The 19,063-nt window shown below is 46.4% G+C and overlaps 1 protein-coding gene across 2 annotated transcripts; it reads right to left on the reverse strand.

Moving 5' to 3' along the window:
* Positions 1 to 194: 194 nt before the first annotated feature.
* On the reverse strand, positions 195 to 18,874 carry Drp1 (dynamin related protein 1). Of its 2 annotated transcripts, none has more exons than XM_084579131.1 (10): positions 18,627 to 18,874; positions 18,295 to 18,561; positions 16,064 to 16,313; positions 8,464 to 8,831; positions 7,586 to 7,798; positions 4,626 to 5,021; positions 3,335 to 3,469; positions 2,571 to 2,628; positions 1,953 to 2,164; positions 195 to 1,302 (listed from the first exon to the last, which is right to left on the reverse strand). In XM_084579131.1, exons 1-10 carry the CDS (start codon positions 18,726 to 18,728, stop codon positions 1,246 to 1,248), a joined length of 2,058 nt encoding a protein of 685 aa, XP_084435257.1. In that variant the 5' UTR covers positions 18,729 to 18,874; the 3' UTR covers positions 195 to 1,245. The 2 variants fall into 2 exon arrangements, with proteins under 2 accessions (XP_084435257.1, XP_084435258.1); XM_084579132.1 differs by having other exon boundaries at positions 4,626 to 5,006; positions 18,627 to 18,873.
* Positions 18,875 to 19,063: the final 189 nt, after the last annotated feature.

Below are 19,063 nucleotides of genomic sequence, written 5' to 3' on the forward strand. Positions count from 1 at the left end.
TTTGTTATGTTTAATTATGAGGGCTTGTGTCATGCCCATCAATCTGTGGAATAAAATTCAAGGCTGACCTCAGCCTGCAAGAACATGGGCATTTGCCGAGAAGTGAATATATCAAACATGTATGTGCACAACTATAGACAATACTGCCTACATAGCTGCTGGTGAAGTAGCACTTGGGTACGCAATGCAAAAACTTTGTTCACGGCTTTAGTACAGCAGATTTATTGTGCATAATTCGCTTGACTCTTGGCTCTTGATACAACTTTGACAAGAATTCATTGGTATTCATTTTTTATAACAGAATTTTTATGCACACATGCATTCATTAAAATGAAAAGTACTTACGATCCGAAGCTCAAAACTGACACACCAGCCGCCATCCAACCTACTAACTGCTGCCACCTACTGCAGAATGAGCCAGCATAGTATGACTATGTTATGAGACTAATTATGCTCTTTAATATTTAGACCACCAATGCACTGGTTTCACAATTTTTAACTATAAATGCATGCACAATTTGCAAATACCTGTGTAGCAGAGAGCATAGTTTGTGCACTGAAAGCCATAGAAAGAAATAATCCTCTTGTGGGAACGTTAACCTAGAAAAGCACATATCTGTGCCACACACTGTTGGACCACATTTGCAAGCTTTCAAGCAAACTAAGGCAGTGGCAAATCCTCTTGCCAAATGCAACACATGGTGAAGGCTAAGTACAGCAGGTATAAGGTAACATTTTCTTCTGGTGGTTAACACGGACGTTAACAGCACATGCACCTCGTATTTGCAGAAAACACGGCTGGCCTTCATCACATGTGCTGAGGGCAGTATAACACATTTCAGTAATCTCCTCCACAAGTGTCAAACTAAAGAATAACAGAAAACATGAGAAAGCTTCCTCTGTAGGAAGCCATCCTTTCACCTTTGAAAGCAGACCTCAAGATAAAATTTGCCACATAGCTCTCGACTTTTTTTGGTGGCAAATATGGTAACACTGTCATCTTCCGAGAAAAGACAAATTTTCTATACACAAAAAGCAACTGGATATTAATGTTCTCGTGCCCGGCAAACGGTGTGCTAGCAATGCAGTGAAGGAGAATTTGTACTTGGAGCGCTGTTCACATCCAAGGCAAGGCATAATGACCGTTGATGCGACGGACACAGGATGGGTCTGTGCTGGAACGCCTTTATGTCGGGTGCATCTCATTTAACAATACTACACGCCATCTAGGAGGCCGAAGGAAAGTCACCACATGTGGGTCTCCCGTATTTCACCGATAATCTGACTTGCTTTGTGTAATGCCTGCAAAAAAAAAAAGTGTGACATACTTATTACAAACTAGATTCCAGTCATTTCTGACACATGCAAACCGGTTTTTAGACGCATCAAGATATCATTAGATCCATTCTCAAATCACCGAATGCTACAAAGAGTGCAATAAAAATGCACATTACCCAGGCTGAACCTTAAATCCCCTCTCTAAATTGTGCTGACATGAGTATAAAGTGCTTGGCAAAGCAGTATTCCCAGCAAAGCTCACAAAATGTGGTTGAAATAGAAAAATGAATGTGAAAAATGCTGCATTCACATCTGCCACCAGCATTCCCTTATACCTGACCCCACCGAGTTCATAAGCCTACCCCCTACTGCGGCCAGACGAATGTTCAATGCTTTTGGCTGCTAAGTATGCATGGCACAGAGTGCTAGTGGAATGAGCGTCTTTCCAAAGTGGTCAGCAAATTAATAATGGGCATGTTTCTGCACTGTACATACGATGTAACACAAATTTCATCTGTTCCCAATTTTGTCGCAGCGTTTCGTGTTCGACTCTCATTACAAAATTTTAGGGGTGTGCAAACATTAGAAATTTTTAATCTGAATTGAATATGTTAATCGATTCTTATTTGCACACCCCTAAAAGAGAGAAGAGGAAAACTAGAGGGAGCACATACCTTGACCATCTGAGCTGCCTCACGCCGCCGCACTGCTACGTGCTCCGACTCTGCCAGCAGCTGGTTGAAGCTGTCGTGCTTGTACAGATGTGTCACTAGCTCACTCTGTAGGTTGTCCTTGACAAAGTTGACCAGAAAGTGCATGATCGCCTTGGGCACCGAGTCCTGGATGTTCTTACGCACAATCAGGAAGTATGACCGGATCAGCCGCTCTGCGTGCAATGCCACGTGGTACCATGTCATTAACACGTGTCCAGTGAAATCTGCTTCCCCGCTGCGTCCTCACTCCCTTGAAACTGAGATCAGTCAACCCAGCCCAATATCCCAACCGAAGATCCCAATACCAGGCTTTTTCAAGACACCCATCTGCTTCTCACTGTACATATTCCACACTATATATCCTACAATGTCTGGCTAGTAAAACGCAGTGATGATCCATGCCGTGACTGAAAATTACCTTAACTGGTTCTGGTTTTAAAAGATTTATTGGTTTTTAAACATCCCTGATAAACTGAAAACCCACGAAAATTCTCTGAAAAGGGTCAATTCCCAAAATGAAACATCACGGCTAAGCACTAAGCAGCGAGCAGAAATGAAAATTTTGGAGCCAACACTCACCAATCACTTCGCAGTCCCGCTGCTCCCGAGCGGATAACTTGCGAGGTCCCGTAGTTGGCTGCAAAACAACCATTGCAAGCATATCACTACAAGAGACGCCACAACTATTCTAACCATTGCAAGCATATCACTACAAGAGACCCCACAACTATTCTAACCTCCTATACTTCTGATAGATCGCAAATAGTAGTTTGGCAACAGTATCCACTCACTCTACACTAGAAATTTCAAAGAGCAAACCATAAAAGGTACTTTAAGGTTTGTATAACTAAATAAAAAAAAAAAAGAGAAGCAACTGCACACCAGTATGTAAATCCATATTCAGTGAGCATTAACAGTCGAACCCGGATATATCGAACCCTGATAATTTGAATTTTGGTTATATCGAACTCACGAAAGATCTCCTTGAAAATCCCATGTAAAAGTATAGGAAAGCTGCGCCGTATATCAAACTCAATTTCACCGGTCCTTCGGTATATTGAACTCCGCACCCTTCCTGTAACAGTTTTCTTTTTTAAGCCTTCCTTTTCACAAGGTTCCAACTTTCAAAGAGAATTTTTAGTTGACAGTGAGCACTTGTACAGTTGTCTTTTTTAAATTCCTGTGAATCCCTATGCTGGGAAATTGAAGTATGGAACCTTCTGACACAGACTGTGGCAGATGCCTGAATTGATAACTTGCCACTATCTATCTTACAGAAGCCTAGCGCAGCAGGATTTCGAAATTGGTCAACTGACAACGGGTGCGAACAGTGCTTGGCATACCTCCTCCGAGAGTAGGTTGACTGGCTTCTTGGCCGGAGTGGTTGGGTTGCTCAATTCTCCCGCGAGACTGCTACTGCTGCTGCTGGTGACGGCCGGCACAGATGCTGCAACATCACCAGCCGCTGCCCGACGACCCTGCAATAGGCAGCAACATATTTTGCATTCAGTTCCACGGAGTGTGATAAATATAGTGACCTGAAAATCCCAAACTTATCTACTGAATAATAGCATACAAAAATGTGGCCAAGCGTTAACCACAATCTAATGTAACCAGACCCATAGCAGGTTTCTATCTTGTTCCTGATCTCTATGATCCATCAAGTTTGGCAGCCATGCGGCATTTCATTCCAGCACAAAGTAGTAACTCCGTAGTTCACGCCTTTAATAGGCACAGTTCAGGTGATTCCTATGCGCAACACTTCAGAGAAAGAACTTTGAGGCTTGTATCAGGTCATCTCAGGCATATATGAAATGATTCATTGCTTTCAGTCACTGCTTCTGCAATTTAATGCATATAAGAGTGCTTTTCTATTTATGTTCGTGACACCACCATTGTGTCGCACAAAGATTCGTCCTTGGCTCGGAAGAAGTACGGCTTCAGTTTGTCGATTTTGCTGTTCTAAAATGGTTCCATTTGGTATTTCGCTATGAAATGGTATGTTGTGGCGTTAAAAGAGAAGGCACGCAGTATCTAACGCGACTGTCAACTCAAGTTGTTCTAAAAAACAAAAATAGAGTTGCACTTTAAATGCATTTGAGGAGAGAAGCAAAGTTTATGACAAAGACAACAATCATGGCTTAGCACAATAGTCAATCCTAAGCAAAGTAAAATCCCCGACACTGTCCCACTTCAACACAGCAACGAGAATGGCTAGCTGCCGAGCCCCTAGTATTAATCTGAAATATTTACGAGTAAGGTCACGTGCACCTTTTGAGCGTGCGCTTTTGCTACAGTGCACCAGAAAAGACAGTGCAGCAAGTCTAAACCTTTGTGTGACTCCAGTGGCAATGCCAATAGCAGTCTGTTCACTTTCATGAGCCTTCAGTTATAGTGCTTCTGATACACTCATAGCGTTCCAAGTGCCCTTCTCACAAGTGGACACATAATCAAGGAAAACTATTTCATCCAGGCATGCAGCACAAGAAACTCTATATCCCATCACAGAGAAGATGACTCCAGCGCCTCCAAATTGTTTTCCAATGATGGAGACAGGCACCCTAATACACAGTATCTGCCACATGCAGCATACAATACACTTTTGGTTGGGCAGTAACAGTGGCGGCAACTCACCTCTGGCAAGCCATCTTGGGCGGCGAGGGCTGCCTCGTGGGCACGCGTTGCCTTGGTGAGGGCACTGGCCACGTCATGGAAGTCCGGGTGCTTGGTGTTAATGTAGGCCAGTTCAATGGCGACTAGGTTCTCCACCATGGCATTGGCAGTTGGCAGCCGGCGCCGGAGAAGTTGGGTGACCACCTCAACGATGCACTCGTGGAGCTTGGGGAAGCGCAGCATCTCCTGCTGCACCTCGGTGCCACAGTGCTGGATGATGCGCTGCATCTCCTCGTGCACTAGCTCGACGCAGCGCAGGCTCGGCTCCTCCAGGCGCCGGATCTGCCTTTTGACCAACAGCTCAAAGGACACCTCCGGAACAAAAAGGGCTGGCCGCGGGCCCTGCCAAAGGCGCCACTGCCCCGCTTCAGTCCCGCTCTGCCGCCTAGCAGGGTGCGTATCAACGCGCTTGCACAGGGGCACGTGCCACAGCAGCATGGCGTACAACGCAAAGCTGTACCTCGTGTGCTGAGGCAGCATGGCACATGTGCTGAGGCAGCATAACACACAAAGTTCTTTTCCGAAAATAGCGAAGAAGGCAATTTTGAAAATGGCATTTTGGAAGTCTGCAGCCTTCCTTCTACATATCTACTAATTTATTCACTTCCTGGGTCATTCATTTCACTTTACAAGGTGCAAACAAGCTGAATACGTACCATCTCTGCTTGTTACTTCTCATTTTCGCAAAACACAAATTTTTGACGGTTTGCTAGTTTACAAGATGGATGGTTATTTTTGCATCTAGAGCAGAAAAAGGAATCATTTTTATTGCAGCATGCTGCTAAGTGACTAAACTATACAAATAGTTGAGAACAGATGTCTGATTTTGCGCTTGCTAGTTTTTGTGTGCACTCTCAGTAAAACAGTTTGTCAACCATATTTCCTCACATCGAACTTCAACAAGTTGTAAAATTACAAATATTGCTTTGACAAAAAAAGTAGTTTGTACATTGTTTCTTATACTGTATAGACCACAGCACAGAGGGTAAATTGAACGCCGCCATTTGAGAGCGCTGTGGCTCCTCGACCGGCGCTGCAGCGAAATGACTGCTCTGGACTGCGAAACGAGGCGGCCACGGATGTATGTTGCGCTCACCCTTTTAAGTTTCTTTTAAATTTTCGCAAATGGGGACTCGTAAATTCATCTAAAGTTCATTTCAGTCTCACGGTAAGGCTGTCTTGCACACCTCGCGATGGCAGGAGCATGCAAAGCGTCCAGAAGTGAAGTGAATGGTTCAGGTAAGGGCATGGTATATTTCTATGCAGAACTACTGCTGCTGTGACTTTTCCAATTTCATATGAATGCTCAATAACATGGCATGCACTAGCAAAACCCTTGTAGTACATAAAATATACATTCGAGTGATGTCTGCAAACATCTAACAGCCTTCACCTCATAACAGACGCAATTCTGCAACTAGCTGCAAGTAAACATGTCGTATTTGCACTCATTCCTTGATGTTTGTTTTTCCTTCAGCAGGGCAGAAGGAATAAGCATTAGATGAGTTGGAATTGCAAGGAAGGATCATTTTTTTAACAGTTGCCCGCGTTGCGTTCCAACTCTGTTATGATAAGCAACATCAAACCATCAAATATTACGACAGAATCGGAATGGCATGGCATTCCGATTCTGCATCAACTTTCTCGTTGCTCCAGTTCAGTTGATCTAATGCTACCTACTTATTTTGCCCTGCTGAAATAAAAGCGGGGACATCAAGGAATGCGCGCAAATGCGACGTGTTTATCCGCTCTTGCTGCATTGTATCTGCGAGGTGCAGGCTGTGAAAGATTTTTGCAAATATCATGCAAAGGTTGTGGGGGCCCACGCCACATATCTCTAGCGCCCGTGGCGCGCCGCGCTTTCAACGGCCGCGCCGCCTTCCCAAGGCTCCTTGCGCGCTGCCGGTTTCCCTCTCCCCGCTCGTTCGGGGATAACCGGTCCCGCGCGAGGGGTCTATAAAGGAAGGCTCGTGCCGCCGTCTGGCCCTTCTTGGTTCCTGGCTCGTCGCTCCTGCTTCTCCCCTGGCTCTCTCCACGAGAACGACCCGCAGACACCCGGACGACGACCCCGGACGGCCTCGACGACGCCCGCGCTTAACGTGAGATAAAGAATGTTTGTTACACGGCCCACTGTGTGTTTTGTCGTGCGCATGCCTCGGGCAGAGGAATCGCCCACAACGTATAATGTATTACATACTGCAAGGGCCTTGCTAGTATATGGCATATTATTGGGCATACATATCAAATTGGAAAAGTCACGGCTGTAGTATTTTTGCATATAAAGGTACCACGGCCTTACCCAAACCTCCCACTCCACTTGTGGATGCTGCTCTTGCGCCTGCCATTGAGAGATGGGCAAAACAGTCTAGCCGTGAGGCTGGAATTAACTTCGGACAATTCTATGAGAACTCTGAAGCGAAAACTTCAAAGAAACACAAATGAGCAAACACGACGTATATGCGTGGTCACCTCGTTTGGCAGTCCAGAGCAGTCGTTTCGCTGCGGCGCCTATAGATAGCACTACAGTAATTTACCTCCATGACCTGGTCTATACTATCTAGTCATATTTTAATAATGATTTCCTGATAAGTGACTTTATCGCTAATGGTCCTATAACCGAAGAATTGAAAATAAATATTTTAAAAACTAGCTAAAATATCATTAAAATTATTAACATATTTGAAATCGGCATAAACAACTGACCAAAACTATTCATTTTCATTGCATAGAGACTAAAAGTTTTTAAAATATGTACATTGTTTCAAGAGCCCTGTGGTCTCTCTTCTTTTTGTAGTCTTTTTTCTGCACAAAGAGAAGAGCACAATTTTTAGATTGTTGCAACTGCCGTAAGACACTAAGTGACATGATAGTTCACACAGATGTGAAAAGCACAACAAATAGGCTGCAATGAGGCCCCCTACCGTGGCATTGCGAATGGCAGTGAGAATGTCAAGAGTGCTGAGGCCCCCCAGCGGGTGAATGGAATCCAGGGTGCGGCCAAAAGTCTCGTGGAAAATGTAGCAGATGCGTGCACCCCCACATAGCTCGGTTGTCTCAATGTTGCGTGCAGTGCCCTCAATGGTGGCACAGTAAGACGAGGCAAACTTGGTGATGATCTGGAGAAGCGTCTGGCCCTGCACAAGCCAAGAAGACCACGACTTATAACCTGGTGCACCGAAATGTGAAAGACGTGCCACTTATCGTATTAACAAAAAAGTGTTCCAGTCACAAGTCATCAATTTCTGAATGCTTCCAAGAAATCGACAGAACAGATGACAGAGGCCTATGACTATAGATGTGGAGATGCTAATAAGGTCTCCACTGAACTTGTCTTGCAAGTAAACACCGATTCTGTGGCCTTTTTTTGGCTACGCTGATGTCTGTGCACAAGCAAAAGACACATCCATTCCAGAGAAAATTGACTTTATTCTTTTCCTGCTAGACAGTGCAGAGCCATGATGTCAAGACCAATAAGAACACCGTGATCAACCTTCGGAAGTGAATACCAACCTAATTTCAAAGGTCTGTATGAAAGGGCATTCTTGACGCGACAAACTTTGCTTGTGAAGAACTGTATTTCAGTCTTGGACGTTTCCTAACTTAGAAGGAATCAGTTTTTGATGAAAGTAGACCATTTGTCATCAGAATGTAGCGACTCAATTAACACAGGCATTCTCCCACTATTCTACAATCCAATTTTAAGAAAGGTGGTTTAACCGCGTCCATAGCTTGCTCCAGCAAAACGAGCATACAGAGATGAAAAAAGAAAGAAGAAAAAATAAGAGCCAGATGCCATTACCTGGTCCTGGACGGCCTCGCCATAAGAGCTGAGTAAGGACTGGAACTGGGAGATCATGACGTTGACACGAGTCTTCAGCTCGGGCAAACAGTCACGGATGTGGTGCATAAGTAACCGGTTAAGAGTCTTGGCCAGGTACTCGGTGCCATTGCGGGCCGCCAGGGCAGGGTACTTGCGTTGCAGGAACAGTGCTTCATCGCGCAGGGCGTCCGCAATGGGCTTGCGGTCCTTGATGTCTTGCTGCGAGCGATTCACTACACCAATGATGCCCAGCTTCACTGGAATCACCCGGCCGCACAGCACATCTATGGCATCCGTGCCCGCATCCATCAAGTCCAGCTTGGTAATTACAGCTAAAGTGCGGCGACCTGTACACATACACAAACAAAGACACACAGGCAAATGAGCCAAAGCCAGCATAAAAGTTTGTTTTAAATGTGTGAAAGTGAATGCACACACTTCAGGAGACCTAGTTGCGAGCCGTACCATGAGTTGGCACTATTGTCCCTTGCAGGTGCTAGAAAAAAACACAGGAGAGTGCTAAATGTGTTAAGATGTTGTGGAACCACCTGAAGGCACTTAGAATTAATTCAGCAGAAGCACGCCTGCATACAGGATGAGAGTAATTTATATGCAAGCTATAAAAGGAACCTGCTGTCCCATCTCCCTTCCACCACATCTTTGCACACCTAGTACTCCTCCGTGTTTATATGGTGTGATAGTTTAAACAGTGTGATGACACCAGCAGTAGTATGCCACTTCAAGTGGGCAGCTACAGAGAGGTGGTCACAAACTCATCAGATTGCAAAAAAAATTTGGAAAAGGTCACTACTGCTAATATGTCATCCATTTGCAAGGAAGGGTAGGTGGGATAGAAAGGAAGAGAAATAAGGGTTACTTGTACGGGAGTCCAGCCTGCTGGAAATGTCAGCACCGAAGCATGACAAGATTTGGTGAAAAAAAAATATATGCAATTGTTTTTATGTCTCCGAGTATAAAGACTGGGCAGTCCCAATGGGATACTCTCCTCGCAAGTGATTTCACCAGGAAATTTCTCCAGTAACAAGATTACATGAAGGGTTAATCGGTTGAACATGATTCAGTGGTAAAAACAGTACGAAGGACTGCACCAAAAAAGAGGGGAGGATAAAAATAGCACCTGTCTCATCCTCACATGTTCTTTGGTGCAATCTTTATCATCATTTTTGCTTGTGACTTCCATAGCACGTAGCTGAATGACAATCTTTATATGAACAGTGATGAGCTGACAAAAAATGCATTCACTTGAATGGAGAAACTACAGATGCCATCTGCATGGTGCAAAAGCTTTGCCTAAGAGTAATCAAGATGCAATAGCCTAACTAGCTATATCGCAGGAAAATGTGGTGCAAAAACCTGCTACACAACAGTCATGATCGAATCAAGAGACCATGGTGCATACACAAAGAAGTAATGGAGTAAGAGCTCTTTAGAATACACTCAACTGCCACCCTATAGCTGCACAGAAGTGACCACGAAGAAAAATAAGAACTAATCAAGTTCTTTAATAAATAATATGCAGATTTCCCTGCCATACGAACTGCAGCAGACCATTAAATAATGAGACAAGCTTAATGAACTTATTATAAACAAATCTTTGCATATGCTCCTTCACTGCCATATATATGCATTCAAATGCCTTACAATAAAACACACATGACTATAAGTTCTTCCATAATATAGGCCAGTTTGTTATAACTCTCACACCTGCTACAGGCCCAAATTCAGTATATTCAGCATTCCAATTGAAGTCAAGCTACCTAATAGTGCATCTCAAGGAGTATGCAACTATGGTGGACCTGATATTGCTGAATTCTGGCGGTAACTGAAATTAGGAGGCACAAGCACTTCACGTGCTTGCAAAGGCTCCTTTGCCACTCACAAATCAGTCACGTGCTTATATGTACCCACACCCTTGAGGTGCTTGTGCACTACAGCACTACATTACCTACTGTTACGTTTCTCCACCGACAAGTGGGGCAGCTGACGCGGCCACCGCATAGCAACAGGCAGAACCGCGAGCGGATCGGCATTTCGACGCCGTTCATCGGCCGCGCAACGCTTCCTCCCGCCGACAAGTCTCAGCGTGTTCCTGCCACGCGCCAAATGTGTGTGCGTGTGTGTGCACAAGCTGGCCAAGCCTGGAGATCGAGGGAAAGTGCGTCGCCCTCTCCTGTCTGCAGGAGGTGGAGGAGATGAGGTCGGAACACCTGCGATTGAGTCATTCGTCGTGAACCAACATGTTTGGCTCTCCCTTTCCTGTGAGGGTTTACCCTTTCCCTGTGAACGGGAAAACCTATAAAAAGCAGCGGCCGACTCCGCTGGGACAGAGACTACTTTGACGCGCCGTTGGCACGACGCTAGACACCAGCTGTGTGAGAGTGTCTGTAATCTCTCCGGGTCAGCATCACTGCCCGTTTCTTCCTGATGTTAGAGTAAAGGTTGTTTCGTTAAAAGACGCCTCGTCTTTGCTGGCACCTTTGATGCCGTCCGCCGTCCACGGAGCCGCCAGGCCAACGCTACCGAGGGGCCGCGCGCCGCAGCGGTACGCTACCCCGGCACTCGCGACCCCAAATGTAACAATTGGTGAACAGCGGTGGGACGACGACGACCAAGCCGTAACCGTGGTTGGAGGGACGAGCCAGGCGATACCGTTGTCCAACAACTGGTGAACAGCGGAAAGCGGAGAGACGAGGACGACCAAGCAGTGACCGTGGTCGGTGAAACGAGCCAGGCCTGACCGAGGTGCAACATGTGGTGGGAAGAGCGGAGATGTCCGAGGCGTGACTCGTGAATCAAAGCAGCTCAGCGGAAAGGCGGGAGCAGTGCAACGAGCCCTGTGTGATGACTGGTTGCCTGCAGCGGAACGACTGCGTTGGATTCTTGGCTGCGAGGTTTGGTGAGTGCGGGACTTTCTTCTACTGAGTTTTGCCAGGCTTTTGTTAAGTAGAGAACAGAGCTGGTAATTGTGTTGTCGTTGTTGCTGGGTTAATTGCAGCAAGGCAATAGTGGGCAGTAGAGAAGGCAGCACTCGGAACAGCCATGGGTTTGGATTTGAAGTCGTTTCGCAAACCGAAATTGCTAGAGCTTGCGGAGGAGTTGGGTCTGGATGTGTCAGACAAACTCAGAAAACCAGAAGTGTTAAAGGCTATTCTTGCGTTGGAAGCTGAAGATGACGAGCTTTTGGAATGCCTTGAGATCATTGACGAACGTCATGAAAAAGATGAACGTGAACGTCACGAGAAAGAGGAACGTGAACGTCACGAGAAAGAGGATCGTGAACGTAGGGAACGTTACGAGAAAGAGGACGCCCGCGTAAGCAAACTGATACAGCTGGAGATTTCAGCACATGGAATGAGCGTGGAAAAGATTAAAGCTTTTAATGCCATTCATTGTAGCAGTTCAATACCGCGAGACGGTCCGCCACCGTTCCTCATCGCCGAGGATATGGCAAAGTATTTGGCAGACTTCGAAAGTGTCTGCAGAAGTAAACGTTTCGAGCGAGATAGTTGGGCGCAGATGTTGGTAGCTCTTCTCTCCGCTGAAGCGTCGGAAGAAATCAAGCGATTGATTGGCGACCGCTTAAAAAATTATGATGAACTAAAAGAGTCATTGCTGATACGATATCAGATAACGCCTCATGATCTTCGGAAAAGATATGAGAGCGAGAAAAAGTGTTACAAGTCGTACTTTGATTTGGCGTATCAGTTGAAAGACGCTGTAAGCGATTGGCTAAACAGTGCGGAAGTTCCGGAGCAAATCGAGCTTGCACCGGAGTGTGAGAAACAGCTTCGGGAAGCGGCTGAGCAACGTGACCGCAGTAGCGAGCCGACCGAGCCTCGAACAGAGGAGTATTGTGTTACCTTGGTCGAGCCACTAGCTGAGACGGTTAGCACAGGCTTAATCGGCGAGAAGTCCGAAGTGACGCCGTTAAGCGAGGTGAAGTGCATGCCGACCCAAGTAGCTGCAGGAGATACAGTTCCATCAAATGAGAGTGGGGAACTGGCAATAACTGAACCGCCTCTCGAGTCGAAAGCAGAAGCTTGTGTACAGCGCGACGGAGATGGAAATCAGCTAGGAAATGAGAAAATTTCGGTTTCCGAAATCAGCTGTGTCGTAGAGCAGGGCACGCAGAAAAACGAAGTGCCGATCTGGGAAACTGCGCAGCCCGCGAGTTGTGATCAGCCAGGGCAGACCGACGAGGAGTGCGCGTCCGCTGTAGAGAGCGAGAGTTGCGAAGGCGACAGCGAGCGACCAGAGCAGAGTCAGAATCGTTCGTGCCCTGATACCACGCTAGGTTGTATTCGCGAAAGCAACCCCAGTGCGAACGCGGACGTAGCACACATGACCCTCACGCAATCCGAAGCGCCCCAGCTGTCGAAGGAGCTTGATCGTGCACCGGTTAGCGCTGAGCAATGCGGCTCATCGGAGGACCCGTGTAACGTGAGTGGCGAGCCAGAGGAAATGCCTAGCTTGAGGGCTGGCATAAGCGGTTGTTCGGCTTTGAATGAAAGTGAGTCAAGCGATGCCGCCGCGGCGCCGCCAGAGGAAATGCCTAGCTTGAGGGCTGGCGTGAGCAGTTGTCGTTCGGACTTGACGGAAAGTGAGTCATGCGCTGCTGGCTGCGATGCAGACGCGGCGCCGCACTTTGACCACTCAGACGACACCGGTGTCCTACTAGCTCCGGTTACCGCTAGCTTGCCAGAGCTCGCGGCGAAAGAAAGTGGAACTAGAGTATTCAAGTGCTGCCACCGAAAAACGCGGAAAGGCAGGCGCAAGAAAGAATGCTGCCATCGTAAGGAGAGCAAACTCAAACGATTGCAGAAAGAAAGCAGAAGGCTAGTATTCCCGCGCTGCCGACGAAAAACGCGGAAAGGCAGGCGCGAGAAAGAACGCTGCCATCGTAAGGAGAGCAAACTGAAGCGATTGCAAAAAGAAAGCGAAACGCCTGTGTTTCAGTGCTGCCGTAGAAAAAAACGGAAAGGCAGGCGCGAGAAAGAATGGAGCAAGTGTAAGCTATCGCGAAAGAGAAAGCGACTATCCCAAAGGCACAAATGCGCCCGTGCCCAGAAAATGCGTGACTGGTGCGCAACACGTAAGGAGAGGGATAGGTTGTTCCGAAATGTGAGTGATTCATGCTCATGTGTTTCTTCGCACAGAAACAGGAAGGTAAGGTTGTTCCGTGAAACGGACAGCCGAAGCTTTAGTGAAAAAGGTGATCTCAATGGTAACGCCGATGGCTTAAGTCGGAGCCCATAACGTGAGAAGCCCCAGTTTTCACTTCTTGGTGTTTTTCTTCCTGGCATAGGATTTTGAACATTTGTATTGTATTATCTTTGTTTGAAGTGCTGTTTTGAAAATGCGATTTTCAAATTTGTGGACGCGTTCCAAGTGCTGCTGAGCTGCCCTTTAATGTAGATGGGGGCATAAGAGGGAAATAGTCTGGCAAAACTTAGTGAAGTTTGTGCCGTGCTTGCTAACTGAACGGTTGAGTTTTTAGCGTGGTTGTGACGTTGCGGGTTATCAGAAATCTCTCCTGAAGACAAGTTGCAAAGTGCCTTGGAAACCCGGACTTGCCAAGGAATTCTTCAGGCTGACTGGCTCAAGAGAAACAGAGTCGGATGAACCCGGCTAGCAGCAACATCCCGATCCCTCCGGACAGCGGATGCAGTCCCCTGCCCTTCGGGATCTCCCTTCCCCGGCGGGGCAGTCTGTTACGTTTCTCCACCGACAAGTGGGGCAGCTGACGCGGCCACCGCATAGCAACAGGCAGAACCGCGAGCGGATCGGCATTTCGACGCCGTTCATCGGCCGCGCAACGCTTCCTCCCGCCGACAAGTCTCAGCGTGTTCCTGCCACGCGCCAAATGTGTGTGCGTGTGTGTGCACAAGCTGGCCAAGCCTGGAGATCGAGGGAAAGTGCGTCGCCCTCTCCTGTCTGCAGGAGGTGGAGGAGATGAGGTCGGAACACCTGCGATTGAGTCATTCGTCGTGAACCAACATGTTTGGCTCTCCCTTTCCTGTGAGGGTTTACCCTTTCCCTGTGAACGGGAAAACCTATAAAAAGCAGCGGCCGACTCCGCTGGGACAGAGACTACTTTGACGCGCCGTTGGCACGACGCTAGACACCAGCTGTGTGAGAGTGTCTGTAATCTCTCCGGGTCAGCATCACTGCCCGTTTCTTCCTGATGTTAGAGTAAAGGTTGTTTCGTTAAAAGACGCCTCGTCTTTGCTGGCACCTTTGATGCCGTCCGCCGTCCACGGAGCCGCCAGGCCAACGCTACCGAGGGGCCGCGCGCCGCAGCGGTACGCTACCCCGGCACTCGCGACCCCAAACGTAACACTACTGGCCACGGCCCTCAGTATGTAACCTTTGCTCGGCAGGAGATACCATCAGTGAAGGTTTACAGCACAGCAATGTCCCATGGCACTTGACCGATCACACATCGCTATAGTCAGCTACAAATCAAGAAAAAACTGGCTTCTGCCTTTCAAAGGCAATTGCAGCAACTGGCACCAACCAATTCCCAAGATGTCTCATGATTCTCATAGACCACCTATGACAACGTAGGTGTGGCATGTGAAAGGGAGGTTTACCACGCTTTGATTGGATTACACGCGGCATCATGAGTGGCAGTCTATGCCGTCGGCCAAAGGGCCTCCTTTGGGGGCCCATCTGCCACGTTTTTCTTGAGTTGGATCAGATTATGACTGAAATAACATGGTGGCTTCTTACCAAAGCCATCACGGGCCATGCCTTGAATGCATTTTTGTTATAGAGTTACATGAATGTGATCAGGAACGCAAAGTTTTCGTCAAAGGGATAGACATTGACTTTTTCTAATACTATGTATTTTTTGCTTTAGAATTACACGTAAGACATCAGTAAAAATGTATAACCGCGTGAAATTCACTTACGTTCATTAAATAATTTACAACAGCAATTTTTCTGCCACAGTTGCAGTTTTGGTTTAAGGTTGCCGAAAAAACGTCCCGACATCATAGGCTGTAGTACGAGGTGACATGAGGCCCACAAAAACTGCAACATAATGGCTCTTTGCATAGCCGCTGTCTTTCCAGCTTCTGGAGCAGCTTAGCGTAAATGCTTGCATAAATTCAAACTATAAAGAAGCGAATACATTGTGGTCTTTATATGCGTCACATAATTTCATACCAACTTCTGACGTCGGAACCTTCGTTTGGGAATCTGAAACCGAAACTGTGTGGCAGAGGAAATACATTCATAAATTATTTACTAAGCATAGGCAAATTTCACACAGTGATATATGTTTACTAATGCCTTTGCAGAATCATAAAGCAAAAATGAGGTAGAGAAAATCTGATGTCTCTACCCCTTCAACAAATGAATCCTCTGACTAGGCTTAGTTGTCGTTGCATCTGCAACAAGCCATTAGCATAAAAAAAAAATGGCCAGGTCATGTTCTGCTTATAGCTAACACGCCATTCATAGTAGAGGTGAACGACTAAGTGGAAAGAGCTAGATGCATTAGAGTATGTGACTGCTTCTCCCTGTGTTCAAAAGAGAGCAGAGAGCAACACACCATCTGGGTCCACTTCTCGGGCCATCTTGAGAGCCTCTGAGGTAGCAAAGTCTGTGTTGGCAGCCGTGACTGCCAGGATGAGTGAGTTGGGGTTGCTGATGTAGTGCAGGATGAGAGCCCGAACCTGCTGCTCAATGTCATCGGGTTGGTCTCCTACCGGCACTTTGGTCAGACCCGGCAAGTCCACCAGCGCAAGGTTCACCACACGGCTGGAGAATATCTTCAGGCTGATGGGCTCTGGGCAGATGCCCTGCGCATGTCACCCCGCTATCAGTCATTTACACTCCGAATTGGTGCAAGTGTTACAGTAAGCTAAACTATTCAGTCAGTCTCAAAAGACTGACTAACAAGGCCACACACCAACAAGGTTTGCAGTGTCCCAAGACTGGCTTTGGGCATTTTAGTCTGTAGCATAGGGGCTGAGCGAGTAGCTACACAACATGAGGAATTTTATGTTCCTTAGTAATTGGCCCACATGAAGTAAGGAGTTGATGAAGAAAAGCGTTCTCTGCATGTTTTACCGCAGCCCAGAAGCAATGTTAATTGAATGTTAATTGAAATAAAAATATGCAAAAAAGCTAAAGAAAGGAAAAAATAAAAAGCAGACATCTCTGTCTAAATTCAGAGCCTGCTAACAAGCTATCTATTTGATACAAATGCAGTCTTCTATCTCAACCATTTTTCAGCTAACAGCTTATTGAAAGGCTACAGAATTATCTATTCTCTATCTGGTTGGATTTTGGCAGAAAAGCACTACGCCACAGAAGGTTAATTCCCCACATTAGCAGTTTTCTTCAGAGTGTACTAATGCAGCTTCTGCTCTGGATTATCAAATTTAAAATCTGTTGCACAGACTACCCGTGTGCACCCAAATTTTGCTGAGAAAATAGTAGAAGCTGTACCTTTATTGTAGATAGAAAAAGAAGCCAGCATTGCACTGATCAGTTTGAAGGTTCAGTCCGCTCATGCTAGGGCATGTTACCTCTGACTATCACTACATGTAAGCTCCCTAGAACTTTTGGTATACAAATAAAAATTCCAAAAGCTCATGATCAACATAGGGCACATGAAATCTTGGCAAGCATAATATTCTCCAAAATGCTAATTATTTATGCCTAAAAACAGGAAGTCATCTGTAAGCAGGCATTTGCAAAAAAATATATATATTTCTGTGAACAAACCTCAAATTTTGTTCTTATTTATGTAGCCACGTATCCAAGTTGCACTGAAATGGCAAGAAATATATCTTCAAATGCTTCCCTTATAAAAAATGACACTAGATGAACAATGTTCTACTTATGTGTCACTGCTCAGCGGAGAGACAGCATACCCTCGGTCAGACCTTTAATAACTTCAAACGTAGAAAGAGGGCAGAGTAATGTAAAAGACACTACACTACGGTCCAAATTCAAAGCAATAATGTTTTACGCATAGCTTTCCATTAGACATTGGACCAGAATTATCTTTGGGCAAAAATCAGGAAGATAAACAAACAAACAAACAAACAATAGGTCTGCTTTAACATGGGTGCTTTGATGTGGTGTGTACAATAAGCAGTCTATTTATACTCTTTCGCTGCATATTTTAAGTACATCCTTTTTCAAGATGTTCTTTTTTAGCAGCAGTTTAAACAGCTATGCCGCATGGAACATGTGCTTCATGTAGCAATGGCTTGCAACTGATCCAATGTACCAATGACACAGAAATTCATTATACATGTGCACACTGATTTTCCCACACTGTGTGCTTCAATATATATCTCAAATTACGGTTATTCTTCAGTGGGAAGACTGAGTCCTACAGGTTTCTTGAGTACTGGTTAGAATCGTAGTATTAACAGTAAATTGATAGGCTCGGAGCAGAAGGCGTGGCAGACAAAAACATGAACTGCAAGAGCTGATAAGTTTCAACGAGATCAGGTGCACTATAAAAACAATGCAGCTGAAATGTGCGGCTTGTTTGATCAAGCTATACTCAATAACTACTCTACAACTGCTAAAATAAGGAAATTAAAAAGAAAAAACGGCGGGTAATGTTCAAATTGCGCAATGACCTTTTCTATATTTCTACATATACATCAACAACAGCAACAACAACCACTATGCACAAAACTTACCAAGAACAGAGGGAAGTACTACAAAGCGACAATCGCTATGAATCACGAGGAATTGGATAAGCAGCGCGTCACACGAGAATGAATGAGGTAAATGAACTATGGCTTTTGCACCCACCTTGTTGGTCCCGCTCATGCGGTCTGTTTCGGCTTCGATTTCCTCCCTGACGGCATCGAAGTCCGTGTAGACCTTGTTCTTCGTGTGCAGAAACTTGGCCCACTCTTCAAGCTGCAGCGTGCCTTCATCGGCTGAACGGTGCTGGACATCGTCCTTGGAGACGTAAACCAACTGCAGTACCAGAGGTCGGCGGGTCACGATGCCCGAACCACGCGGCAGGAAGTCCCGGCCCACCAGGCTTTCCAACACCGAGCTCTTGCCCGAGCTCTGTGAAACAAAAAACAATGCCGGTGAAGGAACGAGCACGCGCGCACTCCCACAGCCTCCCTCACCTGAGCGCCCACAACCACGATCTGCGGTAGCTGGAGCGCGTCCGCGCCGATGGTGTTAAATACATCTTGAAGCTTGTTGATGACGGGAATTAACGCCTCCATAATGACACTAACCACTCAAGACACGGAGTGAACGGGCAAGCGACTGAGCATTGCGACGGACCGGTTGGACGTCTGCCTTCCTGCCTCTGCAAACGGCTGCTGCTGCAAGCGGCTAGCCTAGCACGAAGTCCGCTAACGGCGGCGTGCACGAAGCATATGCACCAGGCGCCGCCACTTTCGCTGTCGGTGCAGGGGTGCAGGTTGGACAGACAAAAACTGTTCGTATGGCTGCACGGACCGGGTCAGTGTACAAAAAAATTTAATAAATTTGTACGCATGTGTATTAACTCTGTGTACGCAGAATAAAAGCGAAAACACAAATAAAAGCTATGATT

The sequence above is a fragment of the Amblyomma maculatum genome, chromosome 9, assembly GCF_055883805.1.
Source record: "Amblyomma maculatum isolate TAMU_Amacu chromosome 9, ASM5588380v1, whole genome shotgun sequence".
NCBI lineage: Eukaryota > Metazoa > Arthropoda > Arachnida > Ixodida > Ixodidae > Amblyomma > Amblyomma maculatum.

Bases quoted from the DNA above. Each gene is read 5' to 3' on its own strand.
- Drp1 (XM_084579131.1), bottom strand. From the start codon at position 18,728: ATGGAGGCGTTAATTCCCGTCATCAACAAGCTTCAAGATGTATTTAAC. The intron at 3,470-4,625 runs GTGAGTTGCCGC...TGCCTATTGCAG, and splicing joins CCCAAGATGGCTTGCCAGAG to GGTCGTCGGGCAGCGGCTGG. The intron at 2,629-3,334 runs GTATGCCAAGCA...GTTGTTTTGCAG, and splicing joins TCAACCTACTCTCGGAGGAG to CCAACTACGGGACCTCGCAA.